This window comes from Typopeltis vanoorti, chromosome 5, assembly GCF_054136105.1.
Source record: "Typopeltis vanoorti isolate ZY-2024b chromosome 5, IOZ_Tvanoo_1.0, whole genome shotgun sequence".
Classification (NCBI taxonomy): domain Eukaryota; kingdom Metazoa; phylum Arthropoda; class Arachnida; order Uropygi; family Thelyphonidae; genus Typopeltis; species Typopeltis vanoorti.
The window spans coordinates 145,774,392-145,799,125 of NC_143553.1; the positions used below are offsets into that span (position 1 = coordinate 145,774,392).

At 34.6% G+C, this 24,734-nt stretch overlaps 1 protein-coding gene and 1 pseudogene across 1 annotated transcript in view; both read left to right on the top strand.

The window, feature by feature from the left end:
• Nucleotides 1-24,734, top strand: part of LOC150106912 (uncharacterized) — a 98,429-nt gene that overhangs the window by 7,786 nt on the left and 65,909 nt on the right. Inside the window, exons 3-7 of the mRNA XM_090393504.1 lie at nt 40-273; nt 1,496-1,679; nt 1,816-1,940; nt 2,581-2,730; nt 5,516-5,648. Of these exons, the coding sequence (XP_090249630.1) occupies nt 40-273; nt 1,496-1,679; nt 1,816-1,940; nt 2,581-2,730; nt 5,516-5,648 (826 nt within the window). The remainder of the gene's footprint in view (nt 1-39; nt 274-1,495; nt 1,680-1,815; nt 1,941-2,580; nt 2,731-5,515; nt 5,649-24,734) is intronic.
• Nucleotides 11,593-24,498, top strand: LOC150106913 (transcription initiation factor IIA subunit 2 pseudogene; annotated as a pseudogene).

Sequence of the window (24,734 nt, forward strand, 5' to 3'; positions counted from 1 at the left end):
ACTGTTGTTTTTTTATTTTATTGTTTATTTATTTTCTAGGATGGCGATTTTACGTGGGATCCTTATACTCAAAGTATCATACTTGGAGCTTTCTATTATGGCTACGTTATCACTCAGCTTCCTGGAGGATGGCTTGCACAGCGGTATGGAGGAAAGTGGTTATTTGGAATTGGCGTTGCAAGTACATCGGCTTTAACTCTGCTAATTCCTCTCGCAGCTTGGTTGCATGTCTCGGCACTGATTGCGGTTCGGGTGTTGAAAGGTCTAGGTGAGGTTAGTTTTTTGCATTTTATTTATTTAAATTATGTGTAATTTCAAGCGAAGCGGAAAACAATTAGTATTTTCAGATAATTTTGAATTTGGTATTTTTCTTGAAATTTATAAAAATGTGTATTGTGAATTGAGTAAAAGAAAACTTCATATCGCTTCATATAAATTTATTTGATATCCTGAGAACTTCAATGTTTCCATGACAACAGGTTGTGCTTAACAACCTGTTGTCATGGAAACATTGAAGTTCTTAACTGAGCGAATGAATCCTACTACTTCTAAATGTTCTGTATTCAAATTCAACGTACATGAAATTTATATATTTTTGAACTTTTTATTATTATTATTATTATTTTAGAGCTCCATACGTGCCAAAGGATATTTTTTATTTGTTTGCTAATATGTAATGAATTCGAACAACCAGTTACTTCCATTGATGTCTAATTGTATTTTTACAAACTAATCCTCTGAAAAATGAAAAAAAAAGAAATAAAAAATCTGGTCAGGTCACCAGTACATTGCACTTGTTCAGTCAAGTATGGCCTCAGCCGTAACAACAGTTGCTGTACAGACTATTATTTACCAGCATCTACACCGAGTAATATTGGAATGATGGCCACATATAATAAAGCTGAAAATCTAAGGGAAAGCGTGGGTGAATTAAGCGCAGAAGACCACTTGGAAGATATCTTTAGCCACTTCAGCAAGTATCACTTCATCTTGAATAAAATAAGTAACTGAAAAGTATCAGCTATTACTTCTAAAATTTTAGCTTCAAATTGTTATTTTTAACTCCTTTTTAGCTCTTTTCTAGCTTTTTTTTTTTTTTTTAAGATTTAGCTGTTTTCAGTAATTTTCATTTGACAACAGTTGTAAATGGATTAATCCACCTCAAATTGTATTGGGAAAACCTGTGTTCCAAAAGTGTGTGTGTGTGTGTGTGTGTGTGTGTGTGTGTGTGTGTGTGTGTGTGTGTGTGTGTGTGTGTGTGTGTGTGTGTGTGTGTGTGTGTGTGTGTGTGTGTGTGTGTGTGTGTGTGTGTGTGTGTGTGTGTGTGTGTGTGTGAATGCGAGAGAGAGACAAAGACAAAAGGAAGAAACGATTGATGAATACAGAAGTAACCAGCCGTTTATTTATTTTCATACAAAAACCTTGAAATCGTTCACGCAGCATTTCCCAAGAATGAAATCAATTCATTTTTCAAATTCGAGTGCTTTCTTTACAGGGGGTTACTTATCCAGCTATGTACGCTATGTTCTCTAGATGGACGCCCCTAAAAGAACGCAGTTTGCTAATAGCCATAGCATCAATCGGTGCTAATTTGGGTACAATTATTGGAATGCCAGCGTCAGCAATCCTGTGCGAATTTGGATTTCACGGTGGTTGGCCTTCAGTATTTTACGTTTTCGGTGAGTTCCAAACTTACTACTAGATTTATTGTATATCAATGGTTTGTGTTTATGACTTTCTGTATGCACACCTGATGCTCACATATATAAATTACTTCCAAGCATTCAGACACATATAATTTATAATACCATATAGGTAGTCTTGGCTGTGGATGGTTTCTGTTTTGGGTTCTATTGGTGTACAGCACTCCTAGTAGGCATCCTAGAATATCAAGAAAGGAGTTAATCTACTTGAAAATAACCAGAGAACCACCTAAAGAGGTAATATATTATTATAATATCTTTTTTTTATATGCAAAACAGTGAATAGCAAAGCACATGTTAATGTTCTTTGCTATTCACTGGGTTAATTTCGTCATTCCGAGGCGGATATATATATAGAGAGAGGGTGGCCCGTAAGTTATGGAACATGCATAGAAAGGCCCCTCTTTGTGAAGCTACTGAATAAGTTTTTTAACATCACCAGATTTTTTTTTTTTTTTTTTTTTTTTTAATTATGAAACACCACATCACGTAAATGCCTTCTATTTTCGGCTTCACAAAGATGAGCCCTTTCTACGGAATGTTCCATGACTTATGGGCTACCTTGTAGGTAGTCTTGGCTGTGAATGATTTCTGTTTTGGCGTACAGCACTGCTGTAGGCATCCTAGAATATCAAGAAAGGAGCTGATCTACTTCCATTAAACAAAGAAACTTAAAAAAAAGTAATCAGTACTAGGTTGATATTGTGTCATAATTATTTCAAACTGAGATCTTGGCATCAAAATTAATTCTCATATAATTTATGCTTCAGTTACTTTGAGATCAAATAACGCATAATTGTATAATTATAGAAATAATAAAAATGTATTTTAATTTAATATTAAATTAAAATACATTTTTAATTTTAACCACTTTTAGGTTCCTCCAACTCCATGGAAGAAGATCTTGACTTCAGTGCCAGTGTGGGCGGCAGCTATAACAAGATTTGCCGGGTTTTGGGGATATTTCACTCTTATTGCTGAACTGCCTTCATTTCTTGAGAAAGCTCTCTATCTCAATATGACCCAGGTAATTGAAGTACGATGAACTATCAAGGAAGACTCAGATTTTAAATCACGAAATGTTTTAATTTTTAATAATTGAAATTTTAATTTTTAATATTTTGTATTATTTTGGGGTGATAAAATAAATTTAATATGAAGTGCGTTTATATTCTCATATGACACGATTAAACCGCTTTCGGCAGGAAAAATTGTAGATGTCTACAAACTACGGCATTAACAGTACTTCACCAATATTCATATCTCCTAAGATTAAGTCATCTTCCTGCAGAATTTAGAAATACATTCAATTAATTATTTCTACTGTTGGTTATTATTTGGTATTTAGATGTATAACTATCAGCAAATCGGATTTTCATTTTTGGCAGATTGATATAATTGTTTTTTAATTTAATTTTTTTAAAACATTATTTTGCTCTAGAGCCCAAACATGGAAATTTTTTTCAAGCCACTTCAGGTCTCCATTAAGCTGGGCAGTGATTTCACAGACGACAAAATTCATCTCCCGTCTAAAGATAATCACAAACTTCCATGTCCCAGCCAGAATTCGAACCCGCAAGCCAGATAATTAATGCTGGTTATACTTAATAAACAAGATGCACAAGACCCAAAGGAGCAATTAAAAGTACGTCCATCAAGGATAACACCACTACATGCACCTCTAGTGCAGCGAAACATATATTTTGATCCTCATGTAAAGTAACAGTTATTACTGTCTAATTTTAACACTGGAATTAAAATTGCGCTAGAACATTTTTTCATACTGTTTTAAATATTTCTGGATGGAGAAACACGATTTTGACGACGATTGGTGCTGTCTCTTCCGAAAGCGCCTACAAACTGCACACACCATTGCACAGAAATGGAGAAGAAATCATCTCTTGATTGATGACTAAGCAAAAAATTGTCCGGCAGTTCAGCTCAATTGAACACGACTGGAGATAAAAGCAGTTTATAGTCTTTCAATTCATCAGCATCAAACAACATTAGATACATAAGAATACTCACTTTTAGTGTGAAATGTTTAGTGCACGCTAAAGGCAACCCAAAAGAATTTTATCGCTATGCTGCAATAAAAGAAAAATGAATACGGAAGAATAACTTTAGTGAATGCAGACCGTACGCTTGTGGTAGAAGCAGATGAAATTGTTCATATAATGAGTGCTCACCTTGCTAAGATTTATCAACCAGGTGTATGTAATACCTGGCAAAATGCTACCACTGCGCTGAATAAATAAATACGAGTGCACAATAATGAGGTTCAAGAGCTGTTGCATAACCTGGATGTCAATTCAGCAATTGGGTCAGATGCTCGGCTCGTAAAAGAAAGTATGATAATTTCGTTGTACAAGGATGGTGCAAAAACTGATGTGTCCAACTAACAAGCTGCCAGTATATCTGGAGTAGTGGTGAAGTTGATAAGCACTCGTATACTGAAATGGGTGGACAAACAAGATGTACTTTGCAAGGAATAGCATGGGTTTACTAAAGGGAACTCATGCCTGGGAAATTTGTTCATATTTTATAACAATGTTATGACTGTATTGGAAGAAGGAAATGGATACACTATGATACTATTAGTTTTTGCTAAGGCATTTGATAGGATACGAAACGAAAGGCTGTTGCATAAACTGGAGAATATGGGATTGGAATATAAACTATTGACTTGGATGAGTGAATGGTTGACAGATAGATATCAGAAAGTGTTAAAGAAGCTGTGAAAAGGGTGCAAAGAAGAGGTACAAAGATGATATTGGATTTATGGAATGTAGATTACGAGAATAGATTGAGACTGCAGACACTGTTAAACAGGAGAAAGCCAAGTAATATGATAGAGGTCTATGAACTTCTGAAAAGGTTATCAACAAGTGAAATTTTTGTTTTATGGAAGGCGGGGAGAAGACAAGGAGCATCCGTATACGTTAAGGTTGAGTGAGTTAAGAAAGGGATGAGAGCTAGATTTTTTCTGGAAAACAAAACAATGAGTGAGTAGATAACTTTGTCTACTGAAGTGCTGAGTGCGTCTGGCATGAATGAGTTTCGAAAAAGGTATGACAACTGTTGTAGGGGATGATCTATGACTTTAGAATACAGAACTTGTATAAATTATTATATATTCAAAAAAGAAATATAAAGTTCCTTCAAGGGCAAGCAACATCCAATTTTTCTCCACTAAGCTGCTTAGCTAAAGTTAGAAAGTGATATAATCTCTCTGAGTAGGCACAATGCATTTTAATGCAATTTACTTATAGTATGTGTTTCTTTCCTTGAATGACTTTAAGCGAAATATGTATTATTATTATTATTATTATTATTATTATTATTATTATTATTATTATTATTATTATTATTATTATTATTATTATTATTATTATTATTATTATTATTATATGACACATCCAAGGAGTTCAAGGATTCATCGTGGGAGGGCACTGAGTGCACTTCCACTGCGCTACACACATCTCATCGTCTCATCTACTACTTGATTCTTCAACTACCATCAGCGCCATCTACCGCTCATGACCACCACTAACAGTATTTTTTGTCTGTAAATTGCATGTGTTTATATTTATTTCTTATATTCCTTATTTATCCCCTGTAATGACTAATAGCATTACAGGGGATAAATATTTTTTGCTTACCGATTTTTGAAATTGCATTACGCAAATAAAGGTGATAAATTTCCATGTTTTTATTGAAAATATCATTATAATTAATGTAAAATAGATAATTAAAATAGTTTCCTTGCTTTTAATATAGAAATGCATTTTTTTTTTTTTTTCGTGTCATAGAATGGGATTGCCAATGCCATCATATTCGCATCACAGAGTTTGGGAATGATTCTTGGAGGATATTTTTCTGATCTTCTACGGTTTAAAACTAACCTTAATATCAATCTAATCCGGAAGATGTTTGAACTAATAGGTAAGAAAGCGGCCAGGTGCTTTGTTGTGTTTGTATCCTGAATACTGGTTTAGTAATTTTTTTTTTTTTGCAAGTTACCACTGCATATATATATATATATATATCATGTTCTTTTTTCAAATAATCCTAATGATGACCAACAAAGCCACTCCGTTTGCTGGAATAGATCAGAAAATATCTTTCGCTGTGATGATGAGTTTGAGAGGAAAATTGTAGATATGTATATATATATATATATATATATATATATATATATATATATATATATATATGGTGATCAGCTTTTACTCGGTTGTTGTACATTTGAAAAAAATATAGATTTAATGAGTTTAACTAGTTTAACTAATTCTGCTTCGGAACCTCGAACAAGCTGATGCTACAGTCTCCCTGGGAAGGGCCGCAAAAACTGTTTTAATTTTATCCATTAACTGGGCTTTTGTATTACTGGAAGTGCGATTGGTGTCTTTTTCAACTGCGCCCCATACGAAATAATCCATGGGGTTAAGGTCTGGGGAGTTTGGAAGCCAAACATTTGGACTGGTGAAGTCGTAGAAATTTTCAGACAAACATTTTTGACTTTTCCCAGAGGTGTGGCAAGGGGCCGAATCCTGCTGCCATACATACGGCCTACCATTGGCTACCCTTGTTATCCAGGGCTTGACTACAGTTAGCAACTCCACGAACAAAGCCCGAATTCCAATGCCAGGGTTCTTCAACACCTGTTCCTGCAGATTTGCGAGGAATTCTGCTGTACGAACGCAATCAGATCGTCTGCTAGGGATCTTTCTTCTTGCTACATCCTCGTAGTCACCATTGCAAGTCTCTAGTTCATGCCTGATTGTTTTTACTGTATTCAGGGAGCATTGGGCAGCAGTCGTAATATCCTTATTTTGATGGCGGGCACGAATCATCATGATACAAGTTATTCTCTTCCATGATTCAGGTGGGTTCCAGCTATCCATCCTTTCTGACATCTTGTATATGAATGAAGAAGGGTCCAAACTTTTAAATGAAGAGAAGTGTGTGTTAATACATGTAACTTAGGGAAAACTATAATTAATTATAAATATGTCAAATTTATCCCGAACACCCTGTATATATATATGGTGATCAGCTTTTACTCGGTTGTTGTACATTTGAAAAAAATATAGATTTAATGAGTTTAACTAGTTTCGGCATATAGCAGCCTTCTTCAGGTATTTATAAAGGAATACTAATAAACATTGAATTATCTAAACAAACTGGAAATTACAGGTACAAATTGCCTCACATAATCGATACATAAAAACGTTGTATTTTTTCAAGTTGTTCCAACTGGCGTGCCATTGTTTATTGCAATTGTGCGTGCAGGTTCACGTGAACGCCAATATTGAATAACTGCAACATGGCTATCTGGGATGTTATAACTTAAATTGTTGTTTAAGTGGACCGGGTTCAGCAGGATTTCCCTTGATTCTACAATTTTCCTCTCAAACTCATCATCACAGCGAAAGATATTTTCTGATCTATTCCAGCAAACGGAGTGGCTTTGTTGGTCATCATTAGGATTATTTGAAAAAAGAACATGATTGGATAACGCAGTTGCATGAGATCTTTTATAAGAGATGTCTCTCTTATGCTCTTCTATCCGTTGTTCAATAGATTTGTTTGTTTGACCAAAGTATGGGATATTGCAATCGCACCACAATTTATATACTCCAGGGTACTTAAGGTTGTGATGAGTAGGTTTTGGATGGCTGATTAGAGAACGGATTTTAGGAAGTGTGGTGAAGAAGGTCCTGATATTATATTTTTTAATGACTTTAGCTATTTTTTTGGAGACTGTGCTTATGTATGGAATGGAGATGCTATCTTTAAAATTAATAGTCTCTGTTGTGCACTGCCTAGGAGGATCCAGAAGAAATTTCTTAATTGTTTTTTCAGAGTATCCATTTTGTTTAAAAATAAGAGTGAGGTGATTCATTTCTTTTTGTAGTTCATCTTGATCATTTAAGAGAGAACGTGCTCTGTCCTAAGGTAGATATAGTTCCAAGTTTTTGTGGTGGAAAATGATGAGAAAGATTATGAAAATATCTATTGGTATGCGTAGGTTTTCTGTACATAGAGATTTTTAATCTTTCCAGTTTGTTTAGATAATTCAATGTTTATTAGTATTCCTTTATAAATACCTGAAGAAGGCTGCTATATGCCGAAACTAGTAGTATTTATCATTAAAATCTTTATATGTTATCTCGGTTTTATAGTCATTAAATCTATATTTTTTTCAAATATATATATATATATATATATGTTTATATTTATTTCTTATATTCCTTATTTATCCCCTGTAATGACTTTTGTTTTGTTTGGCTTATAAAAATAAGCCAAACAAACAAAAAAAAGCAGCTACTTTACTGATATTATTTGAAATAATTAGTGATATTATTGGTGTAGCTGTTACCGCTTGCTACTATGAATACTGCTCGAATTTCACAGGGCAAGTTTACATTCTCAGCAATTAAAACAATAATGGCAGACGAAATAGCAGATTCTAAAATGGAACCAATACGTGCTTCCTCAGTACTTTGCTCGCGTTTTAATATGAATGTGCTTTTTTATTTTGCAGATATAATTTAGTTTTTTAGGTTATGTAAGTAGGCAAACATGGAAATTAGTTGAGCGATTTTAACGCTAGGTACTTTCTTCTCCATTTTATTCTCCCACCTCTATAGTACTACCCTCTAATTTCATCTAATTGTACAGAATTTGTCAAAGTATCCTTGGCAATATAAAAAACAAATATATTCCTAATTTCATTAAAAAATAGTTGAAAGATCCAACTTATAGACTTATCTGCAGAGCAAGAGAACCTCAATTTTGTTCGATTGGGCTGGGTACTTTATGAAAAAATCAGCTAACGCCTTTTATTCCCGTCCAATCTAGCTTTTGGAGACTGAGGAGGGAAGTTCACTCTCCACTGGTTGCCAATCAGAGATAGCTAGCCCAAGACTATCACTAATTTTACATGGCTTCCGGAAAAGAGAGGCGACTGAGAACCGCGCCATCTTCTGGTTCCTAATCATAACACTATGTTTATTGTCTGAAAAGAGTATAGGTTCTACGATCGATTTTCTTGAGTTTCTAGTAGAAAAAATCATCTGCTTGCCCGTGCCAGAAATCGACAAACTTCGGAATCGGTCAAAAAAAAAAAAAAAGCTTAGTAAAAGTTCCTCTAATCGACGACTAGAACAGAGCTTACAGCACTCTTTCTTCGGGCGATCTTGCACCATGGACGGCACACTCCACATCCACTAAGCTTTTATTTGTATAATCAACATGCTATGTACATTCGGAACTATATACAAATATTTACAATCTATACAATATTTACATAGCATGGTTGTTGTTGTTTACATATTATTCTGATATGTTGACAATATCAGTTTGCAAGTATATTTTTTTCTCCTTTTTTTACACATAATATTTTAGATATATATATTTTCATATATGTTACTAACCAATTACATTAGTTCTATATTTCTTTCTTTTTTCTTTTTTTTTTTTTTTTTGTATTTGCATGTTATTTTTACTCTTTACATCATTCATTTCTATTCCCACAGCTATACTGGTGGGTTACATATTTACATCTGCATTCGAATATGCAGGCATTAATTTTATACCTTTAATATACATTGCGTCATTGTAACAAATCTTTGCTAATGGCACATTTAATAATATATCCTTACCATATATATTTATATACATACATATACATACCCATATATACATATATACATTGTTTTACATCAGCCACATCCACTAAGCTATGCAGGCTACTTTATGCTATGTCACAAACATCTGTATTTTAAATTTGATCGAAATGAATTGAACAATGCGGTTTGTAGAGTTGTCTACGAAGGACCCCCTCTCCCCATGCCTCGGATACAGCTCTTCTACCCCGGCAGCGGCTTAATAATTTAATACTTCAATACTGCAATATAACTAGTGATAATACCGAAAAACCGATAATAAAAAAGAAGTTGCGACAATTAATATATGGAACTTTCAAATAACAGCACGATAAATCAGTCATCTACGTTTTTTAAGTATTATTCTTACTTATTTATTAGACCCTATTATTATTGTTATTATTTTGCTTTCTCCTTTTGTCCTTCTTTCTATTGTATATTAATGGAAATTCCACAATAAAGATGACGTCATTCATGTAGTGCTATTGTTTCTCTCACCAAGACAGCCTCCGTAATCTAAGAATTAGCTTCTAAACTCTGGTCATTAGTGATACATGAATAAGAAAGAGCAAAGTGTCTTCCCAACTGGAAAGGACTTTAATTTATGATTTATTATACTTGAAGTTGTACAGCTGTTCTCCGTTGTTCAGAATACAGCCACTGGATGGCGCTCGTGTAATATATAAACAAAGATTGTAAGAATTAATGATAATTACGAAGAATTATAAAAATTAAAGTCCACAACATGCGTTCAGGAAAATTTCAGTGTAATATTTGAAAAGGAACTTCCTAAAACACACTTTTTACTCGTGGCATGCACTCAACATTTACAGAAATAAATAAATAAACTTGTCTAGAAATATCTGACAGAAAGCAGTTTTGTGTTAAGTAGTGCTACCTAGCTATGCAGATAATATGATAAACGACATTTTTTGCAGTTATTGTTTTAGATTACATCAAAGCAATTAAGGTTTGCTATGTTTATTTGTTTTGTCTTTGTAGAATTCATTTCAGCCGAAACAACTAAGACTATGAGGACAGCATTATATCTCGCGTGTGTTTTCCCAGGCCATTTTGCATGTTTACAGACAAAAAACCCGAATTTTCGGGCTGAAAAAAAAATTCTGTAATCTCTTTATGAGACTTGCCAACTTTCCTTCCGTTGAACCGTTGAAACAACTAACAATATGAAGTTACTGTATTATTATTATTATTATTATTATTATTATTATTATTATTATTATTATTATTAGTATTAGTAGTAGTAGTAGTAGTAGTAGTAGTAGTAGTAAAGTAAAACACTTATGCCATTACACAGTTATGCTAAAACACTATTTCAGTCCAAACGACAGAATAACCAGAACAACATCAGATAACAAGACAACACTCAACGAACTGCATATCACATAAGATATACAGGGTGATTCAGAACCTCTTGGGCCAAACTTTAAGGCGTGATAGAACACACCTAAACAAGCACTTTTCGTCATACAATGCATGGTCCGAACTCAAGCGATGAAGCACTAGAGGGCGCTTTCCAGTGAACACTTATAATCGCTGGTTTTTGCAGTCGTCGTTATTTCTACCGTAGAGTGCAAAAAGGATGGATTCTTTCACAAATCAGGAGAAGGCTGCAATGCATTTCATTTACGGAGCTGTGGACGGCAATGTGAGCGAAGCCCAAAGACTGTACCGAGAGCGCTTTCCGACCAGACGTATGCCTGATCATAAAACTTTTCAGCGATTGTACCGGTGTCTGCGCGAAATGGGCTCCTTTGTCAGCGGCATGCAGGATACTGGGCGTGCAAGGAGTGTGAGAATGCCACGTGTTACAGAAGAAATTCTACGTAGGGTTGCAAATCGTCCCGAATGTAGCACGCGAGCAATTTCTCATGCCGTACATGTGCCCCAATCGACGGTGTGGCGAGTTCTACGAGACGAACGATTACACCCCTACGATGCACAAAGGGTGCACGCCTTGACACCTGCAGATTACCAGCCTCGTATGGATTTTGCACAGTGGTTCCTGCAACAGACTGCAGTGCACATGTCTTATTCACTGACGAATGCACCTTTACACGTGAGGGCATTTTTAACACCCACGATTATCATGTGTGGGCTAGCAGAAATCCGCACGCCACACGTCCACATTCATACCAGTGGCGTTTCTCCATAAATGTTTGGGCTGGAATCCTACATGACCATTTGATTGGCACATGCCTTCTGCCAGCACGACTGAATGGGAGAACGTGCCTCGTATTTTTACAAGAGGTCTTGCAGAATTACTGAACCCTGCTCCAGAAAACATTCAAACACGTATGTAGTTCCAACATGACGGAGCGCCACCCCATTTCAGCGTGGATGTGCGGAACACCTTGGATGCAACATTTCCAGGACGATGGATTGGTCGGGTGGTCCCATCGCTTGGCCGCCACGATCGCCCGATCTCTCATGCCTGGACATTTTCCTATGGGGCTATATGAAAAGCCTGATCTACGATAGCCCCATCGATTCCAATGTGGACCTTATTGCCAGGATTTATATTTCCGCTGCCGCTGTACGAGAAATGCCTGGTGTTTTTGCCAATGTACGCCAATCACTGCGTCGAAGGTGTGAAGCCTGTATTAATGTTGGCGGTCGCTCTTTTGAGCAGTTTGTTCAATTTGTTCAATAAAATCCTGTAATTTTTTCAATAAAATTTTTTAATTTATGTTCTGTAATTTCTGCAAATGTTTCAAATCTCCTCTGTCATTCTTGTGTTGCTTCATTTCCTGACACAGTAGTTACTAAGCCCTAGCGCTTCACCGCTTGAGTTCGGACCATGCATTGTATGACAAAAGTGCTTGTTAAGGTGTGTTCTATCACCCCTTACAATTTGGCCCAAGAGTTCTGAATCACCCTGTATAACATAAGATACTCATATGCATAACAGTGTGTACTATGGCTAGTTATTATTATTATTATTATTATTATTATTCGTGACACCTTCAAAGAGTCCGAAGTCTTAATGTTATGAGAAAAGAAGAATTAAAAGTTCTGAGATTAAAAAAAAAAATTACTACTGGCTAACTCATTTTGTTGGAAAAGCCTTCGCAAATGTTCCTTTCTTTACTACTACTACTACGGGAATCGAACCCAGGTATTTCTGGCCAATGGACGTTTTATCATATTTGAGCTAAGATACTTTAAAAATCAGAATTTTCGCGAAAAAAAAAGACTTGGTAGAATTTCTATGTCAGTGTGAAGTTCATATACTGTTTCTTTGGAACAATCATGTCCACATGGTTAGCGTAGTGGCTATGCGCTTCGCAACCATATGCCTGGGGGAAGGAGTGTCCTTGGTTCGATTCCCGCCTTCAACGGCGTGAGGAGCGCAAGGATCTTTCTCAGCCATAGCCAAGTTAGCTGGTCTTGGGCGTGAGTAGTAGGGGAGCCACTTCTGACCAGATCAAGATCAAGATAAGATAAGGAAAGTGGGCGTGGCTTCCTGACGTCATTGTGAGTGACGTCATGAGTTTGGAATTTCCATGTGGGCAAGTGTGTGAATGGCTTCAGTTCTTGTGTTTTGGTTCGCGTATGGGATTATGGGGGATTTTTTTGGTTCGCCTATGGAATTATGGGTGATGATAGAGATAAGGATTCGTGTTGTGATTGGTGGGACAGTTTAAACCAAATGCTTCCGGTGTGCGTGGCTTCCTGAGTCAGGAATTTCCCTGGGAGCATATGTGGTCACTGGCTTCAGTTCTTGTGTTTTGGTTCGCGTATGGAATTATGGGTGATGGTAGAGATAAGGATTCGTGTTGTGGGTGTGTGTTGTTTTCAGATGTAGATAAGTGACGTCATTTGTTATTTGTAAATAAGTGACGTTGTTGTTTTGAATGGAAAGGATGATATTAGTGGATAAGAAATCGTGTCGTGATTGGTGGGACACTTTACACCAGATCAAGATCAAGATAAGATAAGGAAATGTGACGTGAATATTTGTTGTTAGTTGTAAATAAGTGACGTTATTGTTTTGAATGGGAAGGATGATTTTAGTGGTTAAGTAATCGTCTCGTGATTGGTGGGACACTTCTGACAAGATCAAGATCAAGATAACATTAGGATTCGTGACGTGAATGTTTGTTGTTATTGAGTTTGGAATGATAATTTAATTTAACTATATTCTATGTCACACAAACATACAGTTTTTTTTTTCTTCTCTAGATGGTTGTACTAATTTTCCAATACATTTTGGGTATTTCTTTCCTGTTAAAGTGTGGGAATTCTTAGAGAAAGTCGTGATGGCTCTCGTGTTTCGATCTTTTCTGAATAATTAATTATATACTTAAAGTACCTGTCCTTAAACACACACACACACACACATACACATTAGACATAAAAAATCGCTAATGTGTCCATGTTGATACTCTAATATATAACCTATGATTATTCTTATGGAAAAAAAAAAAAACTATTCAGTATTAGAATTACGCTTACCAAACAACATGCGATCAGTTATGTTTAAGTTAAAAAAGTACTTACAGCTTTCCAGATGACTCTTCGAAATTCGATTATTCCAAAATAGTTCAATTTTATATCCACAACACAACACAAACACAAAAACCACAAAGAATGAAATTTCTGTAAATACTGTAACCTGAACTAGTTACTTCGTCCTTTAGATTACGGAGCGTAGATGGTGAGGTTTCGTCATTGCAATATCCCCCAGCGAGCGCTTTTCTTCAAAGGGGATGACATGAGTCACATCCGTAAATTGGGAATTTATTTTCCAACACTGAATATTTCTCATTAAGTCTTTTACAGTAGGTTTTCTGAATATTCCAATTGTTGATTAACATGTATTCACAGAACACAAACACAAATCTGAAAAGAACATTTCACTTTTTCATTATAGCTTACTGTGGCTAACATATATTCACACCACAAAACACACAAAACATAGGAGTTGATAGATATTTCTGTAAATAACCAGAAAAGCTAGTGGACTACTTAATTTACTTTAGTATCCGTTTGGTTCTCTGTATTAATCTTTCCCACGGGTGTCCATCCTCGGTAGGAAGCTCTATGCGCTGTTTTGTTTAGGGTAAGTGTTATTTCCGGTTTCGAATTCCGATTGCTGTTAGAGTATGGAATTCAGACAAGTGAAATTATTATTATTTTTTTCAAATTGATTGGTTATTTTCTGTATTTTACTTTTAAAAGTCATATTCTAACAGAATAACTGAGTAGAATTAATAAATATATAAAGTATATGTGAATTTATTTTCCAACACTGAATATTTCTCATTAAGTTTTTTCTTAAAGTTCCCCAAGCTTAGTGGGAAAGTCTATGCGCCGTTTTGTTTAGGGTAAGTGTTATTTCCGCTTTCGAATTCCGATTGCTGTTAGAGTATGGAATTCAGACAAGTGAAATTTTTATTTATTTTTTTTTTTTCAAATTGATTGGTTATTTTCTGTATTTTACTTTTACAGGTCATATTCTAACAGAATAACTGAGCAGAATTAATAAATATATAAAGTATATGAGAATTTATTTTCCAACACTGTATATTTCTCATTAAGCCTTATCCGGTCGCCTTTTGTTGTATGTAGGTGAGAAGTCGTGTGTTTTGTTTCGAACTTTTGGTTTCCGCTGGGAAATTACCAATATAACTATTAATTTTACCTTCGATTCCTTGTGCTCTTAACCTATTTCTGTAAGTAGAATTTATTTATGAATTATTTTCCCACACTGTTAGTTTTCATTCATTAACCTTGTTTGTAGATAACGAACAAATAAGACTTTTAATTCAATGAATCAAAAAAAAAAATTCTCTGGTTACTTTGTGGCATGAAATTTCACAAGGAAAAAAAAAAAAAAAAATGTTATCTTCCTTCTTAAATTTGTATAACACATCTACGGCACCCAATTTGTTCATTTAATTTACACATTTTATTGAACGAAATATTATTTACAAATTGTATTTACTGAATCTAACAATACAGAAAATAAATAAATTGAAAAATACATCAAAGGTTCTTCCATGGTTGTGGAATTGCCATCGTATGGTTTTGACAATGTGATTCTCATCTGAAAGTTAATTTTCATTTGGTGTTTGTTTGTTGGGAATTTATTACTGTAGTAGTAAAATTAAGGGTTGCATATTTATATTTTCGAATCCAATACGTATACTTCAGAGAATTATTAAAAGCACAGAATCTTTCGTTATGTTTCCAAAAGCATTTAAAAGTACACATTATGTTTTCACGTTTTGGGCATCCAATTTCATTTAAATCAAGAACAGGCCTCCCTATTAACTTCGTTAATGTTTTTGATTTTTCTCTTCCTTTGGCAAGTAATATATGATATTTGCATGTTGATTCTATCATCCAATCTCTTAGTTTGTCCAAAGCTAGTGAACCAATTTCCCACTTCAGCTGATGGTTATATTTTATTAACCAAGAATTCTGTTTTTTAACTCTTTCAGGTAATTCTTTCCAACTACAAGGTGATTTTGTCACTGCATATCTTACACTAAATCCATCAGAAATACAAATTTCTTTAGGAAATAAATTTGAACTCGTATTCAACAAAAATTGTACATCAATTATCCCAATGATAACTGAAAATTCGTATTTTTCACCCACTGTCGATTTTTCATAATCGTTTTCCTTCATTCTTCTTCTTCGATTACTTCATATGGCACCACAAATAAATAGTTATTTATTATTATTTCACTGATTATTAGCTCTGATCGTATACTTTATGGTAACTTTCGTTTACAAAATTCTAAACAATTAGAACTTTTCACAAAGAAACTTTCAATGAATTTGTGGCTCACCCATTATTTTTGCATTACCAAACACAAATCACAAAACAGCAGCTGCAGTGGATGAACTAAAAAAACGCGTTTTTTTATTTTTTTTCCAAAAAAAGTTTTCATAAAAAATGCGTTTTTTCCTAAAAAGTTATCATAAAAAACCAGTTTTTTAAATTTTTTTTTCCCAAAAAAGTTATCAGTATCAATTGGAGGTGACATCACTAAAAGATATCCGCAAACGATGAGCTCACTCATCTCCACTAGGCTGAGCAGACATCTTCTGGAGGAGAGGGGATGGTGAGAGACTAGGGTGATGGGGTTAGGTTGGGGGAGCATTGCAGGGAAGACATCTGTCACCCTCTGTGATATCACAGTATGAGAGACATATGTTCCCCAGAAATATCCAAACACATAACGACATTGTTGTCATGTTTTGTTTGGCTATGGAATTGTGGGTGATGTTTTTGAGATAAGATATCTTGGAATTTTCCCAGGGTGACATACATCCGTCATTGTCGTCATGGTTTATCCAACACCATGTAGAAACATGTCCGTGAATCATCTGCGCAAAAGTTTCATTTTGGAAGGAACGGTCAGGGTTAAGGGTCAGGTAAACAGTACTATAAGGAAAAATAAACGAGTCAAGTGTCTTTGCAGTTACGACAATTCGTTCATCCTGTGAAGTTATCGTATTGTGTTGTGGTGATTGGTATCCAGGAAAGTAAAGTAAAGTAAAATAATGGGTGAGCCACAAAAGTCATTGAAATTTTCTTTCTTCAGGAAAATAGCACGAGACAAAACTCTTCACCTAGCTCTAAAAGGATGGAAACCGATTATTATTTTAGAAGACACGTACATTGTGATGTATTTATCCCGGACCACTTGGGAAAAATTACGCAGGAAGTGGTCTGATATCCTCGGCTACTTGCAAAGAAGAGTTGACTACGAAATGGACCTCGGTGATTGTTATATTCTGAAATGCCAAGATGGGGAACTAATACTTGATGATACAGGAGCTGATGGAAGTAAGGTTTTTTCTATTAGTTGTGAAGAAGCTGAGAGATTTTCAACAAAAATGTACGACATTGATAATCATTTACTATTTTTGGAAACTGAATTACCATCTGTCAGATTAATGGGAAAAATTATCGCTCAACATTTAAATTCATCAATGGTAAAATTAGACTTTCAAGATTTTATCCAATTCGATAAAGATTCTTTATTTTGGGACATTTACGAACATTTTACAAAAACTGTTTGTGTATATTTGCTGACAAAAGAATACACAGAATGTTTAGCGAGGCATGGTGTCATTTCCAGACTGACACAATATCAAACGTATGGAAGTGTGGTTACCATGGTATCTGATTTAAAAATTCTTTTGCGTGACCAGCTATTTTGATGTAATGTAACCAAGAAACAGTGAGTAACAAAAATTTTATTCATTGAACTCTTTGGAAAATGTTAAGAGTCTAAACTAAATATTGTGAAATATTTTTAGGTAATTACATGTTTCGAATTTTTCTCAGTGAATATACTTGTAAATAGTATTTCAGCAAAATAAAATGTGCATTTGTAAACTTAAATGAACAAAGATGTGTGTTTTTGTTGTTGTGTTTTTCCACAGTGAATTTTTACTCAGTTATTCTGATTAGATCTTGATATTTAAATCCACAACTTTATATCTTAATGCAATTCTGTTTAATTATTTAAAAAAAATCACAACTGTGAAATTAATGCCAGGACAGGGGAAAAAAAAGTGTTGAAAACGAAAATCCATGTATTGATTATTTTAGAAATTGTCTAATGCTATCTATTGACATTATTTGAGTTATCTGAAAACAAATCGTTCACATAATCGAAAATCCGAACTGTTAGAATTTGGTTATTTTACAGAGAGAGAAAGAGAGAAGCATCTAATTAAACCAACAAAACGTGACTTTAACACTTCTTTAAAGTTTGGCATAGAGAAAATGTTTGTACTCTACAGATAACACATATACAAATTTTACCTTTCCCTACACAAAGTAAGATAAAAACACACCAACAGTATATCCAACAGCATGTGAAAACATGTCGTTGAGTCATCTGCGCAAAGGTTCATTTTTGAAGGAACAGTCAGGGTAGGGGATGGTAAGTGTAAACAGTACTATAAGAAAATACCAGAGAGTCGAGTGAGTTTGGACTTAAGGTAATCGTTCATCCACTGCAGCTGCTGTTTTGTGATTTGTGTTTGGTAATGCAAAAATAATGGGTGAGCCACAAATTCATTGAAAGTTTCTTTGTGAAAAGTTCTAATTGTTTAGAATTTTGTAAACGAAAGTTACCATAAAGTATACGATCAGAGCTAATAATCAGTGAAATAATAATAAATAACTATTTATTTGTGGTGCCATATGAAGTAATCGAAGAAGAAGAATGAAGGAAAACGATTATGAAAAATCGACAGTGGGTGAAAAATACGAATTTTCACTTATCATTGGGATAATTGATGTACAATTTTTGTTGAATAACAGTTCAAATTTATTTCCTAAAGAAATTTGTATTTCTGATGGATTTAGTGTAAGATATGCAGTGACAAAATCACCTTGTAGTTGGAAAGAATTACCTGAAAGAGTTAAAAAACAGAATTCTTGGTTAATAAAATATAACCATCAGCTGAAGTGGGAAATTGGTTCACTAGCTTTGGACAAACTAAGAGATTGGATGATAGAATCAACATGCAAATATCATATATTACTTGCCAAAGGAAGAGAAAAATCAAAAACATTAACGAAGTTAATAGGGAGGCCTGTTCTTGATTTAAATGAAATTGGATGCCCAAAACGTGAAAACATAATGTGTACTTTTAAATGCTTTTGGAAACATAACGAAAGATTCTGTGCTTTTAATAATTCTCTGAAGTATACGTATTGGATTCGAAAATATAAATATGCAACCCTTAATTTTACTACTACAGTAATAAATTCCCAACAAACAAACACCAAATGAAAATTAACTTTCAGATGAGAATCACATTGTCAAAACCATACGATGGCAATTCCACAACCATGGAAGAACCTTTGATGTATTTTTCAATTTATTTATTTTCTGTATTGTTAGATTCAGTAAATACAATTTGTAAATAATATTTCGTTCAATAAAATGTGTAAATTAAATGAACAAATTGGGTGTCGTAGATGTGTTATACAAATTTAAGAAGGAAGATAACACTTTTTTTTTCCTTGTGAAATTTCATGCCACAAAGTAACCAGAGAATTTTTTTTTTTGATTCATTGAATTAAAAGTCTTATTTGTTCGTTATCTACAAACAAGGTTAATGAATGAAAACTAACAGTGTGGGAAAATAATTCATAAATAAATTCTACTTACAGAAATAGGTTAAGAGCACAAGGAATCGAAGGTAAAATTAATAGTTATATTGGTAATTTCCCAGCGGAAACCAAAAGTTCGAAACAAAACACACGATTTCTCACCTACGTACAACAAAAGGCGACCAGATAAGGCTTAATGAGAAATATACAGTGTTGGAAAATAAATTCTCATATACTTTATATATTTATTAATTCTGCTCAGTTATTCTGTTAGAATATGACCTGTAAAAGTAAAATACAGAAAATAACCAATCAATTTGAAAAAAAAATAAAAAAATAAAAATTTCACTTGTCTGAATTCCATACTCTAACAGCAATCGGAATTCGAAAGCGGAAATAACACTTACCCTAAACAAAACGGCGCATAGACTTTCCCACTAAGCTTGGGGAACTTTAAGAAAAAACTTAATGAGAAATATTCAGTGTTGGAAAATAAATTCACATATACTTTATATATTTATTAATTCTACTCAGTTATTCTGTTAGAATATGACTTTTAAAAGTAAAATACAGAAAATAACCAATCAATTTGAAAAAAAAATAATAATTTCACTTGTCTGAATTCCATACTCTAACAGCAATCGGAATTCGAAACCGGAAATAACACTTACCCTAAACAAAACAGCGCATAGAGCTTCCTACCGAGGATGGACACCCGTGGGAAAGATTAATACAGAGAACCAAACGGATACTAAAGTAAATTAAGTAGTCCACTAGCTTTTCTGGTTATTTACAGAAATATCTATCAACTCCTATGTTTTGTGTGTTTTGTGGTGTGAATATATGTTAGCCACAGTAAGCTATAATGAAAAAGTGAAATGTTCTTTTCAGATTTGTGTTTGTGTTCTGTGAATACATGATAATCAACAATATGAATATTCAGAAAACCTACTGTAAAAGACTTAATGAGAAATATTCAGTGTTGGAAAATAAATTCCCAATTTACGGATGTGACTCATGTCATCCCCTTTGAAGAAAAGCGCTCGCTGGGGGATATTGCAATGACGAAACCTCACCATCTACGCTCCGTAATCTAAAGGACGAAGTAACTAGTTCAGGTTACAGTATTTACAGAAATTTCATTCTTTGTGGTTTTTGTGTTTGTGTTGTGTTGTGGATATAAAATTGAACTATTTTGGAATAATCGAATTTCGAAGAGTCATCTGGAGAGCTGTAAGTACTTTTTTAACTTAAACATAACTGATCGCATGTTGTTTGGTAAGCGTAATTCTAATACTGAATAGTTTTTTTTTTTTCCATAAGAATAATCATAGGTTATATATTAGAGTATCAACATGGACACATTAGCGATTTTTTATGTCTAATGTGTATGTGTGTGTGTGTGTGTGTGTTTAAGGACAGGTACTTTAAGTATATAATTAATTATTCAGAAAAGATCGAAACACGAGAGCCATCACGACTTTCTCTAAGAATTCCCACACTTTAACAGGAAAGAAATACCCAAAATGTATTGGAAAATTAGTACAACCATCTAGAGAAGAAAAAAAAACTGTATGTTTGTGTGACATAGAATATAGTTAAATTAAATTATCATTCCAAACTCAATAACAACAAACATTCACGTCACGAATCCTAATGTTATCTTGATCTTGATCTTGTCAGAAGTGTCCCACCAATCACGAGACGATTACTTAACCACTAAAATCATCCTTCCCATTCAAAACAATAACGTCACTTATTTACAACTAACAACAAATATTCACGTCACATTTCCTTATCTTATCTTGATCTTGATCTGGTTTAAAGTGTCCCACCAATCACGACACGATTTCTTATCCACTAATATCATCCTTTCCATTCAAAACAACAACGTCACTTATTTACAAATAACAAATGACGTCACTTATCTACATCTGAAAACAACACACACCCACAACACGAATCCTTATCTCTACCATCACCCATAATTCCATACGCGAACCAAAACACAAGAACTGAAGCCAGTGACCACATATGCTCCCAGGGAAATTCCTGACTCAGGAAGCCACGCACACCGGAAGCATTTGGTTTAAACTGTCCCACCAATCACAACACGAATCCTTATCTCTATCATCACCCATAATTCCATAGGCGAACCAAAAAAATCCCCCATAATCCCATACGCGAACCAAAACACAAGAACTGAAGCCATTCACACACTTGCCCACATGGAAATTCCAAACTCATGACGTCACTCACAATGACGTCAGGAAGCCACGCCCACTTTCCTTATCTTATCTTGATCTTGATCTGGTCAGAAGTGACTCCCCTACTACTGGCGTGGACAGGTTTTTTTCCCATTTTATCCTGGGGTTTTTGATCCCGCAAAGCAGGCAAACGGCCTTGAGAACTACAGATATAGGATACACTGGGAAGTAGGGCTGACCATCTTATCCTGTGAACGGCTTGAGGTCCGATGATTAATAAACTCTCGACACCGCAAGATTAAAGAGGGAAAGGAAGATGAGATGAGATGGAATAATCATACCTCATGAATAATACGATTTGATTGTTTTGAAGCGTAATATTTTGGACAAGAAAAAAAAATCTTAATTTTTTGGATGTTGAGGAAGCGCTATCTGAAACATGTTTGTGCCAAGAAACATTGGAGTTGGGGTTATTCTAAAAATCTCATCTGACTAGTGATGTGGGTACTGTCAAAAATAAGCAGGAAGAATCGATTAATTTTTGCGAGAAATAAGACAAGATTGCCATAAAAATGTCAAATCACACCCAGCAGTTCAGAGTAAACAAAATAAAAATAAGGAGCCAAGGTTGGGTCTTCGTGATCGAGAATACACTCCCGATCCCATCAGTGATTTTCATTTGTACCAAATGGCTGTCTGCGCACGAAACATGCCATCGATTCGTTATTGTTGAGGAAGTCAAGACGACGTAAACAGTGTTCTACTCCAAGAACTGGGAAGTTATCGTAAAGGGATCAAACTAATTGCGGTGTGAATCATCATGACCGTAGAATATAACGGCTTAAAAAAATAAATTGGGAAATAAAACCAATGCATTTTTATTTCCCAAAGGGAGTAGGAGAAAAGCTTGCAGAATAATCCATGGAAGGCAGCATTCATAACTGCACACGAGAAATGGTTCTTTTCATACTATTGAATATGTTAGACTGTGAGAAATCTTTGTTTGTAGTTGTGCTTCCAAAGAAGCTAAGTTACTTGGCCGTGACAGGCCAAAAGAGGGAGGATGAGATGGGAATGCTTCTATGATTTCTTGGGAAATAAATTTAGGTTCAGATTCCATATTATATGCAGCAGAAATTGGCAATCATTTTTAGGCAAGCAACTCTCTGCTATCAGAGAGTTGCTTGACAGTTGCTCTACATCATAACTTAGGAGAGAATCTAGGTCAGGGGTGGCCAACCTTTTACGTTCCATGCACTAATTTTTTCACGCACGAGTTCAGATGTACTATACAGCTCTTGTATCCTTAAAAGCTCCCTGTAAAAATATGTTAATATAGACATGATATATTTACTTGTATTTAATAGAATCTACTTGTTGATTTTCTAGGCCATGATTTTACTTTCTAAAATATGTCCGATTCTCTTGTTTTTCCATGAAGTGATTCAAGACCAATAAGTTCTTCAAAAACGTTGAAATTATTATCAGAATTCCTCTTATAAAATTGTTTAACTGGGCTACATGACATGTCAGCAGATTCGTCCAAAGCTAAAGAAAAGAAAGAACAAGCGCGGACAAGGCCTTTGAGTTGCTCAGATCATGTCTTTTATTAGGTGAGAAAGTGTTTTCCCAAGCAATGCACAACGGTTTTCCTGACGGATTCGCTATAAATAGAAAAATTCATTTTCCCACTGTTCATTGAATTCACGCTTACTATCACCTTCTGTTTTTCTTTTACTCATTTTCTTTTGTACTGTGATGGGTAACTGAATGTAAAAACAAGGCTTAATTTTCAAAAAAGACTGACAAAAAACCTGTGACGTATCGCTGTTGCTAATACTTGGCTCAGGATCAAACAAGTGAATGTGCCAAAGATGTGCAAGAAACAATAAAATCGCTAAAAATAATTAGTAATTTTTTTTTTTTTTTTAACGAATCGGTTTTTGGTTATTATTGTGTCCAATGCGCCACGTTTGGCGCATCCGCCATAGGTTGACCATCCCTGATCTAGGTAGATTAGATGCTAAATGGAAACTAAGTAGAGAATTAGACTAGCCTGTTATTGATTCAAACGGCATTGAAATTATGAATTTTGAATACCTCTTGATTGCAAAATACGAAAAATGGCTCCAGAATGAATCCAATAACGTTTCATTGCCGTGTAGCTTAGCTGTAACCTTAAAATAGCCAACCAATCAGCTAACGTACTTAAAGTATTCAAATAATTACAATGGCATTCATTCTTTCTTGGTATTCGAAGGTGCTTTTAGCGAAGAAGCAATGGCATTTGATATTTCAGGTATCATCAGAGGCTTTGCAAGATTTTTTTTTCCTGCATGGCTCACAATAAAATATAAGATTTTTTTTTAAAAAAATTATTCCTATGTTTATCAGTTAAGAAAACTTATCATAGCTCCCCACTTAACCAGCAGATAATGTTGAATTTTATTATTATTATTATTATTATTATTGATCAGTTGTATCGGAATACTACGTTAGGTCATACACTTCAAGAAAGTTTAGATGAATTAATCCAGTGTGGACAAATAACTCCACAGTTAGCGCTCAAAGTTCTACTGCAGTTTGATAAAGCAATAAACAACGCCCTTGCAAATCGAGTGAAGACGAGGCTTACGTTTAAAGCTGGCCACTTAAGTACGCACAGATTCTGCGATAATGTATGGACTTTTGTTTTAAAAGATGTAGAATTTCGAGAAGTTCAGGAACTAGTAAAAGTTGAAAAAGTTAAAATTGTAGCACGTGATGGAAAAGGCACAACAAAAGACGAAAAGGAATGATGGTGACCGTTCCAAAACTATTTGAGCAGCAATCATCAGATGTCGCTGTCAAGTGAGAAGTACAGCACCTGTGTTGGTCAGTTAAGTATGACATTTAGGTTCTGTTTGTTACTTTGTAAGGCTAAGATGAGAAAGCGTAATTTTGCATTGTGTACATATAATAGGCTATTTGGTGTCATTATTTACATACATTGAATATTGCTTGTCATGTGGCAATTTTAATCGTTGTTTGTATA